At 42.0% G+C, this 17,819-nt stretch overlaps 1 protein-coding gene across 5 annotated transcripts in view; it reads right to left on the bottom strand.

Annotated features, from left to right (window-relative positions):
* Nucleotides 1-17,819, bottom strand: part of SUCO (SUN domain containing ossification factor) — a 580,289-nt gene that overhangs the window by 69,056 nt on the left and 493,414 nt on the right. For all 5 annotated transcript variants that reach the window (XR_014960616.1, XM_085601647.1, XM_085601645.1 and 2 more), the window contains one exon: nt 6,805-6,959. Coding sequence is in view for 4 of the 5 variants with exons in the window: in XM_085601647.1 (XP_085457773.1) it covers nt 6,805-6,959 (155 nt within the window). In the remaining variant the exon portion in view is untranslated. The remainder of the gene's footprint in view (nt 1-6,804; nt 6,960-17,819) is intronic.

Here is a 17,819-nt window from a genome sequence, read left to right on the forward strand (position 1 = left end):
TGAGAAAGACATAAGACAGGTTATTAATAGTCTACCGACATGACAGGTTCCCTGGGGTGGACAGGCTTCCAGCCTCATTTTATAAATGCTACGCATCGATCCTTGCACCCCACGTCATGGCTGTGAATCAGTAATCTGTTGAAAATGGCAGACTACCCACTACACTTCGGGAAGCAAGCATACTGCTATCACTTAAGCCAGACAAAGACCCAAAATCTTGCGACTTATAACGTCCGCTTTCTCTAATAAACACGGATAATAAAATATACGCGAAGCTACAGGCCAACAGAGTCCAGCCGTTATTGCCGTTCATAGCCAGACCGGACCAGTTTGGCTTCATTCCAGAGAGGTCGACTGCACATAACCTGCGTACATTCTTCAAGATCCTAGACTAAATAGACCCTCAATATCCTGCGGTGGCGGCACTACTAGACGCCACTAAGGCATTCGACTCCTTGGAGTGGCCATTTCTGCTTGTGGTGTTGGCTAGACAGATTCAGCCCGCTATTCATACAAAAAAATAAATTGCTATATACTGACCCCACCGCTGTGTGTAAACAGTCAAATATCTAATGCATTCGACATTACCCATGGAACCTAACAGGGTTTCCCCCTAGCCCTCTTACTCTTTGCAATTGCGATGGAACCACTTGCGGCGCGGCTGAGGCAGCATCACGCAGCAAGGGATTTGGTGTTCTTTACCCAAGGGATAATAATATCACAGTACACAGGCGATATCACCTTGTACATTAGCGACCCCCAGGTAAACTTGCTCCTGACACTGGAAGAAATCTACACTGTTTCGGCTGACAGATAGCGCCACCCCCTTTGAACTTGACCATCCGCTCCACTGGGCAGAAGGCCCTGTCAAATACTTGGGAATCTGGTTGAGTAAGGATACCCAAGAATTCTGGAACATGAACTTGGGTCGCGCCATAACTTGGCTCGAGGGCAAGATTCGACTTTGGTCCACACTGCCTATGTCTTTAGCGGGATGAATAGCAATCTGTAAAATGGTGGTCCTCCACAAGTTCCTATATATTTTTGTAAACGTCCCTCTCATACTTCAGTACTATGCGCTCGTTGATGATTTCTCTAGTGTGGACCGGAGGACAGGCCAGAATTGCCAGGGAAACGCTCACGCTTCCACAAGATCAGGGAGGACTGGGCGCACCGGATTTCCCTCTCTACGATTACTGCGCACAAGCGCAATTCCTATATTATTGGATACATCCAATCCCTTTCCAGCCCCATGTGGCGGTTGAACTAGACATCGCTGGACCTACACCTCTAGACAGAGCACTGTACCGGCCTCACAAATGCCCTCGTCATACCATCGACATCACAAACGCTGAGATAGGCCTGGAACGGTCTGCATGAGAGAGCCCACATGGAAATACTATATGCCCCCTCCATACCCTTGGCTAAAAAACCACAAATGCCTCCACTAAACGATAACGGCACAATCGACCGAGCACGCTAGCTAGGTATCACCAGCTACAGTTTATAAGACCGCCGGCGCCCACTGACAGACCCTCCCCCAATTGCACATGCATGCAAATGCATAGCTGAGCACACACGCCACAATACAGAGAACAGTGCAACACCAAAATAAATCCACTAATCACAGAAGAGCAATGACGCTTCTGCTGTGCACAGCTCGAGCAACTATCCCCAAATTATAAACTCAGATCAATTCACTTCAAATTTTTAAACCAATACTACAGAACACCTGCACAGCTGTTTTTTATGGGCGCTAGACCAACTGCAGAATATTGGAGATGCCACAAAGACAAAGCAACCTTCTTACACTTAGCTTGGGACTGCCCACAGATAGCTGAATTCTGGAGAGGGGTCTTCCAAACAACCGGTGAAACACTCATGACACACATAGAGCTCAGGGCTATAGTGAGGCTTCTGAGGTAAGTCAAGGATGCCCCAGTGGAGATCCGTAGGCTACTGGCTACGCTGCTGCTAGCTAAGCGCAGAATCGCTATGAGATAGGGTAGGTCGAAACCTCCCCTGCTTAAAGATTGGATGCTTGATGTTACATTCTGTCAGCAACATCTCACAGCCTTCTGGGAAATGATGCCTGTTGCATCCAGACCGAAAGACATATGGGGTCCTTTCCTCATGTGATTGCGGGCGAATGAGCATAACACTCTAAACCCTCACACATCACCCACTACTGCATAATAGATCCCACAGGTTGCACAAATGCCATTCATGCAATAGTACATAAAATGCCTAATACGAATGCAACTTAACATTGTTGATGTATATGTTACATTGAATACAGAATGCTATAAACCTGGTGTTTAATTCTCCCACAATACATGGGTACCACAAGTTATAACAATGACAACAATCAATATTATCAATATGTACTTATGTCAATTGTGTGATTAACGAAATGCCAATAAAAGAAAAAAAAGTCCCTGTGTTTCGGCATATGATGGAAAATATCTCAAGTATTAAAGAGGAATATAATTTAACACAAAGCACAGCTCCTTTGATGCAACACTCTCTTTCAAACAACCACACAGAATGATATCAGGTAGGGAGTTTTAAAATATGTCCTAATAAACAGTGTCTTCGAATCAGCACTTTTAAGAGACGAGGCATGACTAATTGTGAAAAACTGGACAGTTGAAAGGGGCCTGAATGAAATCTATGAGGTCAACAACATATGAATCATTTAGTCAGCATCTCCTACTTCAAAATGCGATCTTTACAACTTGTGTGGCATTTTAAGTCTATGATGATGACAGTTTATGACCCTGTTTTTAACACATCACACATTCAAAACTGACTGACACTGATGAGTTCCAAATGTTATTTCATGCAAAAATACATCAAAATGAGGAACTGTAAAATAAAATTGTAAAACAATAAGTTTGTGATGATGTTGACAGTATAATCTTTGGCAGACATCTCTTAATAGTCTGCGGTTAAAAAACTACAAATCCCATGAATCCCAATACAGAGGGCCGCTTCGTGGTGAAATCAACCAGTGCTGATTTAACCCAATGATTGTGGATCACGTATTGAGGAAGCGGGTACTCCGTTAGTGAGGCCGCAGCGAGGAGACGCCTCCGGTGAACACATTACGAGTGAGCAATGATACTGATGCTGAGGATCATGAGAGGATAGCGAATGACACATCCACATGCCGACTGAAGTGAACACAGTTGTCGGATCCCCAGACAGGGTACATTAAGCACGACTGAAGCCCCTTGAATGTGCGGGCATATAAATGCTGAGGGCACAGTAAGGAAAGAAAAGAATACATCTACATGCCGACCGGAGTAAATACGGTGAGTTGTTCCCTACGAAGGGCACAATAAAAGCGACATGGAGCATGCGGTACTATTTCTTGTTGGCAACCTCAAATGGAAGTTGTACAAGTAAATACTTGTGATTGAGAAACTGATCTCTCCTTTTCTGTTTTTTAGCTTCCAACAAAGTTATTTTATAAGCAATCTTCATGTTAATGAGTGTTTTCCTGTATTAAGGTACATTCTAAACATGTGCAGTGAAAGGGTGAAATGTAAAGGGTTAGTTTCCACACTCTTAATGTTTCTTTCAACAAAGACTGTGTAAAAATCATTTTATGCCGATATGTCCAACATTGAACATTGTAATTACTATACCTACCTTATTCGAAATTGGATGGTCCAGAGGAAGAGGATATTGAATTATGCCTTCAAAAGAGATCAGAATGCGTAGGCATGGCGGTGGAGTGCTTGGGTGCGATTCAGAAAAAGGAATTAACCCTTAAATAATGACTTACATGACACCTAATAGCACCCGCGTAAGGGGAAATTTACATGCTTTATGTTGTGGTAGTGTATGGAATAAAGTTGGGTTTGATTGTTGAAACCACTCTATTCTTTCTTTTCATATTATTGTTCAGACATTTCCTTTTTATAGTGGTTGATTAAGCATGGGTTAGGCTTAGGATTGATAACACAATTTCTTGTGATTTCACCAAATGGTATAACTAATTTGTGTTGTGGAAGCATTTCATGATACCTGTGATCTTGAGAAGCTATAAATGAATGTGTATTAAAACAGAAATGATAAAATAGGTCTGCATATCTACGACTGAATAACCGTGTGATAATTGATGGTGAATGAGGATCTTGCTTTTTTCAGTATAGTTAAGTACCTCTACCCTCATACTCCTGAACTGGGTAAAGCTCTATTTTTTGTAGGTAAGTTTTGGAAAGCTGTCATTTTCTTGTGCTAACTATTTGGTGCCTACAGCCATTATCTTAGGTCTGCAGAACTGCAGCGGATCCCTACAAGACTGCATGGATGTTTGAGGCCTGTCTTATACCTCAGAGGACTGCACTGCTGATACTAGAGGACTGTCTTGCTGCTTGTGGACTACCAGAGTAACTCCAAGGGCTAGTTCGCTGGCCTCCTAAGTGAGCTACAAGGACATAAGCTTGGGAGACCTTGAACACTACCGGAGTCCTAATGCCCATGTGGTGCACTCCAGTCCAGGACCCTTGGAAGTGGTGTTAGTCATGCTGCTCCTTCCACCTCTAAAACCTGGGACTTAGAAAAATGGTCACAAAAAAGTGCCAGAACGACAGACCGAAGACTGAGACCTACCTGCCAGTCGATCCACCCAAGGAGCATTGCCGGGTGGAGTGACTTTGCCGTTGCTCCGCTCTTCTTAACATCAGCAAATCCTGTTCAGCAGGACATCTCGATGGTATCCAGCCTCGTGGAGCCCTCTTCAGCTACAGTTTGCAAATTCATTTCGCTGCAGGATTTAGATATCCCAAAAGTAAAACTTTTCACCAGCTCAAAGGCAATAGGCTCCCCCATCATCGACGACAACCTCCTCAGCCTGAGAATCCAGCTTTTCCCACTCTGAGCTTTCTCCCACGATGGTTGACGGCTTCACTGAAACTTCGTCCAGCGCCGCACTGCAACCACAACACTCCCTGCTCGGCTCCAGTCTGCTGCCTTGCCCCTCTGAGCTTCTCTTCAGAATTTCATCTAAGGCCGAAGGTAAGAGGAAACCGGGCCCAATCAGCCTAATGTAGCTGAAACTCGCTCCAACGCAGTCAACCTTTATTTTGACTTTGCCTCAATTTCGTGGGTCCAGATACACGCAGTTGGCACTTTGATCTTTTAGATTTCATTTAAAATGTGTGAAATTCATAATTCCAGTTCTACTGATCGGATTCAATTAATTTTAGTGTCATTATATTTATTAAAATGTATACTATATTTCTAACATAGTTTAGGAATTTCTTGTGTTTTCACTTTATTACTGTTTGTGCGCAGCATAAATACCTAACATAGTACCTCTAAGTTAAGCCTAACTAAGTTTGTGCCAAACCACCAGACAATTAAGCACAGCTTAATTTACTGACTTTAGGGGTTCTCCCTGGATCGGGTTTTGGTTGTTGCTTAAGAAGGGTTTCACCTCCATCAGCCAATAAAATAACCCAAATTACTTACACACAGACATCATTTTTTATATTTATACACACACATAATTTATTACCTACTGGCTATCACCAGTAGGTAGTTCAATCAATCAATCATAGCATTTGTAAAGCGCAATACTTACCCGTAAGGGTCTCAAGGCACTAAGGGGTGGGGAAGCTGCTACTGTTCGAAAAGACAGGTCTTGAGGAGTTTTCTGAAGGTCAGTAGGTCTTGGGTCTGCCGTAGGTGGATGGGGAGGGTGTTCCATGTCTTGGCGGCGAGGTGGAAGAATGATCTGCCGCCGGCAGTCACTCTTCGGATGCGAGGGACAGTGGCGAGGGCGAGGTCGGGGCAGCAGAGCTGGCGGGGGGGGTGTAGAAGCTGAGTCGGCTGTTGAGGTACGCTGGTCCGGTGTTATGGAGTGCCTTGTTTGCCTGGGTGAGGAGCTTGAAGGTTATCCTCTTGTTGACGGGTAGACAGTGCAGGTCTCTCAGGTGGGGTGTGATGTGGCTGCGGCGAGGGATGTAGAGGATCAGGCGTGCGGAGGCTTTCTGGATGCTTTGGAGCCGTTTCAGGAGTTTGGCCGAGGCTCCTGCGTAGAGGGCGTTTCTGTAGTCTAGTCTGCTGCTGACGAGGGCCTGGGTGACCGTTCTTCTTGTTTCGGTGGGGACCCACTTGTAGATCCTGCGGAGCGGGTTGAAGCAGGAGGAAGAGACTGCATTGACCTGCTTCGTCATGGAGAGGGTGGAGTCGAGGATGACCCCTAGGTTGCGTGCGTGGTCGGTGGGTGTTGGAGCTGTTCCTAGTGCGGTCGGCCACCAGGAGTTATCCCAGGCCGAGGGGGTGGATCCGAGGATGATAGTTAGAGTTAGGACCTAGTTTCCATAGGAAAAGCAGTTTATGTTTTGCTAATAACTTTGGCGCCATTTGACCACTCTTCATGAAACTTTTAAAACGAGCTTGCCACTCACTTCAGCTGCTGTCTGGAAAGTGTCAGGGTGATTCGTCAAGCAGGCGATGAGAAAAAGGTCCCAAAACGTGCTTCCCCATGCAATTTCTCATAGGGATTTACGACACGATTACAGTCCAAACCGCTGAACGAAATTATGCTAAATTTGTCAGAAAGCTAGACCTTTGTACAGAATGAGTGTTTTTTGCGTGATTTGGTGTAAATCTGTTAGGTACTTTTGGAGTTATAAAAGAAAAAAGATTTAGGTATATCTAGAGACGCAAATCCACAGTGCACAGGGGGCCTAGTAGGAGCACAATTTCACACTACTTAACACACGACAATTTTAACAACCATTCTGTAATATAAACAAAATCAGACCCAAAATTCTAATTAAATACCTTTTTGGGCTTGGGTAGTTATGACTCTTTGGAATTGAAGCGGTGAAATCTTCACTGAGTTGAGAGGCATTTCTGCAACGCTGCATACAGACCATCAATCCCAAAATAACACACAGCACCAAAGCCACAACAAGATAGCTCTGTCGATCTGAAACCTGAAAAAGATTTACTGTCAATTTTTTATGTGGCAAATATCTTTGTAATACAAAGTAACAATGAAGCATGACCAAATCTGAAATTTGCAACAAACTAGTTTTCCTCGGCTTCAGTAAAACCATTTACATTCACTAGTGTACAGAATGCAAACTTGGGGACACATGTGTTTATGATTTCAATAAGGATTCTAGTTATGGGTAGTATGCTGTGGATCAAGTTAAAACACATGATGGCACCAGTGGTTCTCATCTCAGTCTCTTTCCAATCCTCAATACATCTGAAACTAATAATACAGAAAGCCACTTCTTAAACTATTTAAAAATCAATGTGGTGCACTGTTGATGCCATGCAAGCATACCATTACCTGCTCTGGCCTACTCACAAACTCTGCCTTAACCTCAATTGTCTCCTACATTTGGCTAGTTGGACAAAGTAATTGAGCGTGAATAACAGCCTTAAGAGTACCAAAGCCATCATAAAGGGAATGTCTTCATTCTTACATGGCTGGCTTTCTACTACTCCTTCAGTAAACCCTATTGATGAGGCTCATTAAGGCTGAAATCCACCTAGAATGCTTGTCTTGTGAAGGGAGGATGATACCCATCTATTTCGACCAGATTGATAACCATTCTGCCTAGAGACTGTCTCCATCAAAAACAGAGCAAAACACAAGGTGTAGGTCTGGCATGTTGTCTCACTAGAAAACGTCTACTATAGCGAGAGAACATTAATTCAAAGCTGATACACGGTTGTCACACAACCATCCAACATTGAAGAATCGGCAGTGTTGCATTTTTAAGGATGATGAGCTGACTGAAAAGAGCTCCCAGTCAAAATTGGAGATCCGTGCCTATTAACTAATAAACTTAGTACAACTGTTAAATGCTGTGAAGCTGAAAAAGTCTCAACTGAAGACTGGTATTTATCAATGTGCATGCAATGGGCCATGTGTCTCAGGCTCCACTAGAACTGAAATGCTTTCATCTGAAAACTGAACAGAAGTAAGGAGTTTTTCCAGTGAGTTAAACAATCCTTTCCAGAAGCAGGATGGCCATTCTCTTTTCAGTACTAAAGATCAGTCCAATAAAAGTAATTTATGTACAGGATATATAGCTTAAACTAAGCTGCAAAGCAAATGAAGGCGGATGGTATTAACAGAGGAGCCCAAAAATGGAGAGATGTGCATCCATGGTTGTGAAGCAAACATGTAACCTGCACCTTTGTGAACTAACTCACCTGAAGGGCATGATTCTTTACAAACTTAAAGAATAGTGATCAGCTCCATGGACATTATGTGGATATATCCATCCCACACATCCTCAGAGTGCTGTCAACTTTAATGTTAGTCAGCTGACATGGACCCAAGAAAGAGTTCGCATCTGACCAACTCGAAAGGCTAAAATCATGTTGAAATTAAACTGAATATAGGACAGATTCAGCCTATGGGCTTTTATTGTAACGATCGCAAAAACAACTTGCTGTGTTTCATCTCTGGATCAGTCACTGTGCCTTCTAAAACAAGCTCTGGGGATGCTCCCTATTGAGCTTAGTTAAATGAAGGGTTTGAAAGAGTAACATGCTTTACTCCTTTAAATAAAATAACAGTTCCTCACACATCAGAGATATGGCAGTGATGTTGCGAGTTGAGCTGGGTGCGTTTCCCAAAAAGAAATCAAATAGACTACATCTACAGCAGACAGGTGTGGGTGTTAACTTGCTGTGGAACAGCTTTTGAAGGCTTTTTAAAACAAACTGAAAATGCAGAAGTAGTTTCACTGACAGCTTGTTTTAGAACACATACGGGTGCCATGACAGATTCAACCACTCCTGCAGTTAACAAATCTTGCAGTGTGCACCATAGTAGGATGCTAGAGGATATCAGTGGTCTGTGAGGGGTGAATAGGTCCACTTCCTAGCCCGAGCCTCTGAGCATCCACTATCATTATTCATTTTTATTAAACCTTCTTTGTTGGAGATAAGCTAATGTTCCAAGCAGCAGAGTGGTTTTATGAAGATTAGGCAAGGAGGTCTACATTTTCCAAAATAAACTAGAGTTGAGACTAGCAACTTTCGCTGAAAACACATCTGTTCAGAAATTCAGCAAGAGTTTCTTAGTAACCTACAGAGCTCCAAGGTGAAAGATTGAATATTTCTAAACATCTGCATAAACAAGCTATGCTTTTTTAACCAAAGGGTCCTGGAAAGAATCGGTTCAATGCAAACTTTGTTAAAGAACTGTAAAGCTGCATTTATCTGAGCAAGCAGCAATTGTTTGCCAGCAGTTTATTTGCGATTAAGACATTTGAAGGACTTATGCACAAAATTACAGTAATGAGAAATACTGCAAAGAGACGCACCATTAGTTATAATAAACATCAAATATATTCTGTCTCTCATCATGAAGAAGTTACTTTAAATTTTACTTCTTTGTCATGCAAATCATCATTAAGTTCATGAACAATGAAATCTCCCACCTCTGTGCAGGATGCCAGCATATTTTGCACAGAGAAGATTCAAGGAAGGTATATAAAATTTGTAATTGTCATACATTTTACATTACGCTACCGTCCTGAGAGGCCAAAACAATTGAAAAACCTTCCCTGTTATGTTTTAAAAAGGGAAATAGTGGATATACAGCACAAGTAAAAGGTAAAGAACATCAGTGGTCACTTCAAGTCCGCCACCGTGACTTTGCACCAGGATTCAGTTGTAGTTAGAAGGCAGTATATTCTGAGACATTGACTTTTACCATCTTCGTTTGCTTCCAGAAAAGCACACTTGTTTATGAATTCAATTCAGGGATCCAAAATGTGAAATATTCATTCAGATGAAAAAAGGTATTTACTTGCAACTGTAGTTTCCGGTATTGGTAACTTTCATAGCTTCAACATTTTGAATATTTCCTCTATTGTCAAGCTAGGAGTCTCACGTTAAATCCAAAAAGCAGTACTGTACCAAAAAAACCTTGCCAGGGCTTAAAGATATTCATTTTTATTAGCATATTCACATAATTTGAAAAGAACCAAACTTCAAAATCAAATTTCAGTATCTTGATCACCACTCCCCTCAAGGCTACCATGTTTCAGGTTTTCTAGCGCAAGTGTGAAGAACTATTAACTTTGTTCGATAGGTGAGCCTCATTAGCGGAGGAGGTTGGGACACAAGTGAATTTGTGAAAGATACCAATACTGGAGAACTACAGTCACACAAGTAATTTCTCCGGTACTGGATTTTTCATAGATTCACATGCTTGACACGGAATAGCAAGCGGTACCATTCAGTACCAACAATTCATTTGTTTTTTCTAAGCTCTTTATTCCTGTCAATATAAAATTTTAGGTCTCTTCTAACGTTGGGACGGTGAAGTGCTCTTTCCGCTATAGGACTTGGATTTTGAAAGAATGTCTTTAGAATCACAGGCTCATTTAAGTGACATTCAGCTGGTACCTTTGGAATGAGTTGTGGCTCCGTTCCTAATATGAGAATCATTTTGAAACTGCATATATGGTTCCTTAGTGGTAAGTGTTTGTATTTTCACTCACTCTTCTTGAAAATGTTAATACCAAAAACAATGCCATTTTCCAGGAGAAGCATTTCTTCAACAGTGATATCACTGTATTTAACTGCCAAGATGTTGGTGGAAGCATCAAAGGAGGATAAGCCGTCTTAAGAATTTTCACAATTCTGCTTGACCAAAGGGATCCTTTATTGGAAGAACTCCTAAAATGTGAAACAGCTGATAAAGGTGCAACAGCTAATCTGGTCGAGAAGATATTTGTTTCCTGTGTTCACAAGGGCAGATCAGCTTTCATTCTTGGAGAGATGTCTATAAGTTTATCAAATGAACCCTGGGTTTCAAACAATTGTTTGTTCCGATCCTCTTGCACATGCCCCATTCAGACGGGAAAATAGGATGAGAGTAATGCAGCATAATATCCGGCAAACTGAAACTGACAGTCGTTTTAACACCCTGATGGCGAGGTTGATCATTTATATACGGAGTTTGTTTTTCATAGCATCTAAGATGGCTCCCACAAATGTGATTGGATGGAAAGAAGATTTGGCCCTGTTGAGGGTAAGGCTCACATTTTCAAAAAGCTGCATAAAAACTTTGATCAACTTTCTGATTGCTTGGTAATGAGAGGCTTTCCCTAGCCAGTCGATGAGTTTGGAAAACATTTGGGGACCTTTCCTTCTAACATATCCGGCCACTGGAATCAGACATTTTGTAAAAATAAAAGGGCAGAATTGAAGTTCACAGTAAGGACTTTAAACTGTTATGGCAGAGGTTGTATATATGGAAATATGCATTTTGGAGATGCAATGAGGTCACATAGTCTCTGTGATTAAGAAGCTGGAGAATGTCTTGAAGTGTGGGCATGTGGAATTACTGTTTTTTCAGGTATTTTGTTTAATTTCCGATGATCTTAAATTTGTCTAGGTCTCCATTCCCTAGATTTTCACTGGGCTTAGAATACTTTCTCTATAGCTCCCTTCTTTAACAAGGGCAGAATCATCATTTACATCAGACACATGTGGAGATCAGATCACTTTGGATGTAGAGTTTGAGGCCAAACCTTTACGACCGGCTCTCCTAGATGGCCAAGTCTTCTCGAGGAGTCCTTAGTTTGGGCTTCTGGCTTTCTTCATGGAATTTGCTTCATATATGCAGCTGTATTGCTGCAGAATATCCTGCTGCCGAGTATACCGCTGCTAGTAGAACTGTTGAGGATGATTTACAGATGACCTGTGCACACGTTAAAGTATCAACAGTATGAGTTACTGCATGTAATGAACAAACAATTAAAACAGCGGTCAAATGACGTTTTCTTTCTTTGTGGATTTAATCGGTGAACAGATGCCTAGCCAACACGTGTTTCGTCAGGGTGTGAACCCACGACTTCTTCAGGGCTAATGGACAAATACTCTAAGTGCTTTGCGTCTGGTACTTACCTTACCCTACTTGTTGCCCTTCCTGGGATTGACTCACCCTTGTGCAGCCGGGACGGAATTTCAACCGGCAGGGAGATTTTCAATTTCTGACCTTTTGTCCATTAGCCCTGAAGAAGTCGTGGGTTCACACCCTGATGAAACACGTGTTGGCTGGGCATCTGTTCACCGATTAAATCCACAAAGAAAGAAAACGTCATTTGACCGCTGTTTTAATTGTTTGTTCATTACATGCAGTAACTCATACTGTTGATACTTTAACGTGTGCACAGGTCATCTGTATAACTTTCTACTAGACTCCGGTCTTCTTAGGGGGTTTAGGGTTATCCCCCCACCTGTGGCACCGTGCTAAGTTGCTTTGCTGGATACGGACGTCCACACGTGGAGGCGCCATCGCATACCGCATCACTTTAAACCCCTTGCGAGATTTTGCTGTTGAGGATGCTGATAGGGTTGATATCTTTAAGGCCGATATCCCTTTCTAAATGAAAACTGACCTTGACCTCTGACTCCACGAAAGGATGGCTTCAGCCTTTGCTAGAGAACACCAAATGATCTCACTGTATCAATCTTAACTGACTACTTTGTTTATCTAATAGAGCTACTCCATCAAAGGGCATGTCCAAGACCTTACTTTAGACCACTGGCCTGGATGATGACAACATCAACCAGACCTGCCTTCAGAGAACAGTAGCGACTGCAACCCGCCTGAACCTGTTGACGAAATGTCCATTGTGCAGTCTAATAGTTTAGAGGAAGCCCTTTTCTCCTCAAGGATATTTTTGGCTTATTTTCTTCTGTCTTCTGGCAAAAGGTTGAGATTGTCCGACCACATTTACCTGTTGTAACGACAAAGGATTGCTAAGAAATTGGCTGCCCACACTCTACTTGCTGCCATGGCGGACATCCTTTGCCCAAGATTGTCAAACCGCCTTGTTCCCTGCCAGGTGAAATAGAACCGGGAGTAGCAGGGTTTGAAGATAGTCCAAGACAGCCTATGTCACTACAGAGTTTGTCTGGGGATGTCCAATTAGATAGGCAGGTGACTCGCAAAGCACTTTTTATTAACAATCAGGATGGCTTTCACTGATTTACAAGCGGGCTCTGTATAAAAAACAATCCACTTGCCTGACTGGAATTGGTATATCACCTCTTTTAGATGTTTGTTCCACTAGACCATGGAAAACTCCAACATTATTTAGTGAAAAGTTTACTAGCCATAGAGCAACTGGTGGAGAAATGGGTGCTAGGTAATCATCCCATTCAGAGCGCAGGTCTTCCGATACATCATTTTGTACATGTTCATACTCACGGTCCTTGTCAGAATAGACATCACTCTCTTTATGCAACACAAGTCTTGTTTGAGGAGTATGAGGTGGATGGTATGCTGTGTAAGAGGGGTAGATGGATGTGTCTGCAATACTGGTGGCAGTAGCGGGAAAAATGGCTGCTTTAGTGACCTTGTTTTGGGAGGCTCCTGAAACCTTTGTAATAGTCAAGCTCTAGTGACTTGGATCGTTTCCTCTTGACATTGCATCTTATGCTCATATGGGTGCTTTTCATCCAAGTATACGATTAGTCTTACTTTGCAACTTAACAGCCATCTGGTGGACATAGAAATGTATCTTCACCTTCCACATACTCTTCCTCATCATCATCTCGATATATACCAGTAAGATGGATTAGGCTATAAGGAGGACTAAATGGCCACATGTCATTCTCAGCGTTCAACATCTTCCAGCTGACATGGGGTGGAAGCAACACCTTACTTGGCGACGGGTGATCAGGCAGCAATGGTACTGAATTTTTTTTTCTGTGATTAAGGTAAGCCTTTGTCAAAGACACTGGTGCAGTCAACGAAAGCCAAGTCAATGGTAGAGCAGATGGGTTTATCAATGGTGTCTCGGTCTACGCTGATGTAATTGTTGCAGTGGTCAACAATAATGACAGTTAGTGTGGATGTTGTCAATGCAGTTCTTACTGTTGATGACAGAGGTAACTTGAATTACATCAATGGTAGCGTTAACGGTTTTCTGTCATCTAGGATAGAATCTTTTATGACAATGCTCTAGTGTATACTAAAGATACCTTTTTTAGCAGCATCTGCGGTTTATATCTTTAACAGTGAGCTGTGGAAGTCTCAGTTTTCTACCTCATTGGTGCAAGATCTCTGAAAATGGACTTTCATTTCTTGATGTAGTTTCAGATCTACGTTTTAATGAATGGCCTTCAGAGAGCCCGCTTTTCTGGGCTTTTTTGGCCTTATCTGAGGTACCTTCGTTCTCTTTCTCGGAGGCAGGATTTTCCTTGGCTTTGATCTTTTGAAGCCAGTTAAGCAATCTATTCGTTTTGTCCTTCAAAGTCTTTGTGGAAAAGGTTTGGCAGATCTTACAGTTCTTTGCCTTAAGAGAAGGGTGAAGGTAGTAAATACATTCCTTGTGGGGATCTTCAGAATGCAGCCTCAGCGTCTCACAAGTACCAAAAGGCCTGAAGAGACCTTTGTTTTATGTATCCAAAGAACAAGTTACTTACCTTCAGTAACTCCTTATTTGGTAGACAAATGATCTAGCCGATTTTTGTTCAAGCAATACCCCTGCACGCTGGTAGATGGTGTTGGTCAGCTCTGCGTGGCCTACATAGATGCCACCTCAGCACGATAATGTCAGTTACTTTTTCACAACTTTACAGCCCAGAAGCGCGGAGACATGGAGAGTACTGACATTGGTGTGTTTGAAAACCAGGGCCCTGAAAAGGATCATTACCAACCCTAGAAGCCTGTCTGCAGTGCAGGGATAATGGGTGGGTCAGTAAGGAATCTTCGGCCAGATCATGTCTCTACCAGATAAGGAGTTACCAAAGGTAAGTGACTTGTTCATCTGATAGAGACATCTAACCTACGAAATCACAAATAACAGAAAAATAAATACAGAAGAGAAAAGCAAAAATCCATAATCAAAGGACCTAACAAAAGAAATAAAACAAATACGATTTAAAAGATTTTGTAAAGACATTTGTCCCACTTACTGTTCTGAATGCAGGATCTAAACCTTAATGCCTTTTATTTGTATTATATTTGACCTATATTCCTCTGATATAACTAGATCTTGGATATTATAATCTGCTATCATGATTGAATGTAGTTTAATGTCTGTGCCTTGAAGATGGAGCCCTGACATTAATGTGCATTATAAACAAACAAATTAAAAATCTACCTTCAAGAGAGGAATTGAAGGTCTGACTGTAGCATGGGTTCAAAAAGGTGAGCTCATCAGCCCTATAAACTTCCCAAAATCGTTCAAACTTCTCACACATGCATTCAAGTCACTACACAACACGGGACAGGCATACCACAATCACCGGCTTCACTTTCACCAACCCACCAGACAACTTCACTCAGCATCACTCTCACACACACAACCCTCATCCACAAAAGCAGAACAGGAAGTCGATCATTCCCCTACCAAGCCACCAAATCCTGGAACGACCTCCCCCCAACAATTCAGGGCATCCTCCTCACTTCTTGAATTCCGCAAGAAGCTGAAGACATGGCTATTCAATTAGCCTTCTTGAGGTACCATCAAAACTGCCTGTATTCCGGCCCAGCCTCGCTAAATTAGGAACAGTGGAGATGAGGAGACCACCGCCTTAGGAGAGCTAAAACCGGTGTGCCGCTGAACGGCTTTTAACAAAGATTTGTTTTTTTCTGGATTGAAAATGTCCTCGATTGCAAAGCTATTTTATTTATCACAGTTCCTTGATACTGGAACTTCTTCAATGGGGTTGATGTCGATTTGTTAAGAAATAGCTGTAGCCATAAACTAATTTATTTTTCTTTAGTGCCGAACCTCCAGGTGAGGGTATGTTTGAGCTATTAGTATGGGGAACTACAGATAGTGTAGCTCTTTAGTGTTCAATTAGTCTTCTGGACGCAAGTGCGTAAAATCTGGTGCTGGGCTAGCATTCAGATTGTTTGTAACTCCAAAACGAGGCAGTACTCTTTCACACAATTTGCTCTTGCTTCTCTGGGCCTTCAGCATTGCCTTGATTTGTTTCTAAGGTTGAGCTGTTTTGAGCTGTTTAACAGTCTTTTTAATGTTGTTGATGGAACTAACAACTTGTTTGCTAGAAGAAACTCCAATAGCTCCTTCATGTCTTGAAGAAAAATGTCTAAATTACTTTCATCATGATACTCTTCTGGCACCACTCTTTGACTTCTGGTAGCAATTACCATTGAGATATACCAGTAAGGACTGCATGTGCAGTGGTGCATAAAGTACTATGACGAAAGAGGAACGATTGAACCCACAAGTGACTGGCTATCCAGATCACTCTGAAGGTGAAAACACTTCAGACAAATGAAGTGTGTCTCGTTTTAAGCATGCACATGTTTGATCCTCTTTACTGTGTGGCTGGGCAGCTGCCTAAGTTAATCTGGAGCTCTAAAGTTTGGAGGACATCAGAGGTCAACCGAACGTTCTAACCAAACATGTTGAAGAGAGCTTAATTTATGTAGTCATCATGAAATAGATCTGGATAAATATCTGCATTTTCTAAGACACTATGCTCACCACAATACATGCAGATGCGGAGAATAGGAGGATTTCAGGCAAAACGGAATTTCTATACATAGGTAGGGATGATGGTCTACTATATTGCTGAGATCTCTGCTTTTTTGGTGGACAACGTGAAACTATGTAACTTGGGGTTCTAGAGGCAAATTGCAATCTCCTTATGGTTAATGGGGCTAGATATAAAGCAGTGCTAACATCCTTAATTTTCCTTTTTGTCATTTTTGTTTGAAATAATGAGGAAATGAATGGGTCTGAACTGTTCTTTCAAATGTCTTTTTCACCAAGTCACATCAGAAGTAGATCCACTTTCTTTTTTTTTCTTTAATTTGTGAACTCTTTCCATAGTATTGTTTTAAAAAAAATCTTGTGGCAAATTTCTAGTTCCTGTGAGAAAAAGCTGGAGTAGTAGTTTGCAGACTCTTTGCAGGAACAACCATGTGCTGACAGATCAGTCACATCATTCACAGCAATAATCTTTCAGTTCATAAAATCTTGTTGCTTATTTCTGTGTTGATATTACATCAATGGATCCAACGTTTTCCACACGCATCTATAGTACCTCAATTGCTCCTCAAGGACGAAGCATCAGTGGAAGAGAAGGGAGGGATTTTTCATGTGACCAACGCTACTAATAAACAGTTGTTTTTGGGACGTGGACAGCTGTGTTGAGGTTTAGATAAACAGTATGTCTGCAGGTATCTAAGAGAGGTATTCTACCAATGGAATCAAACACCAATCATGTGTTTGAAGCTGAAGGATCCCAAAGACTAACTCTGAGCTCATGAAAAAGTTTCAAAGATACTGACCTTAGCAACAGCTCCATGCAGTACCTCTTTAAAATGTTGCCATATTATTCACTGGAGATACAGCTGATGGGAATAGTCCAAATATGAAAGGGAGAACATGCCCTATTTAGAATCAACTGGCACTTTAGGTCTCCTCAGAGATGTGCAACTCTTCTAAGGACCAGATGAGTCTCCCGAGCAGCTGAGAGTACATCTCATAAGCAAAATGCTGATTCTTCCCCGACACGAGATCTAACAATTCATCTTGGCTTGGATAATGGGCTGCTGGCTCAGTGGCGAATCAACCTTTTGTAAAGAGGCGAGACAACAGAAATAAAAATAGTAGTTAGAATTGAGCCTTGTTATTGTTCTGGCTCTGTAATCGTTTGGTGACAGTCGCCTAAACACATTGACAAAGAAGTCTTAAACGTGGGGGCTATCCACAGCCAGGGATTCTTTGAAAGGTCCATGTTGCTGTTGAAATACTTGCTTTCAAATAAGAATGGGGTTAAAAAGAAAAAAGGCCAGGATGTGTCAGACGGGGATGAGCAAG

The sequence above is a fragment of the Triturus cristatus genome, chromosome 4_2 (genome assembly GCF_964204655.1).
Source record: "Triturus cristatus chromosome 4_2, aTriCri1.1, whole genome shotgun sequence".
Lineage (NCBI taxonomy): Eukaryota > Metazoa > Chordata > Amphibia > Caudata > Salamandridae > Triturus > Triturus cristatus.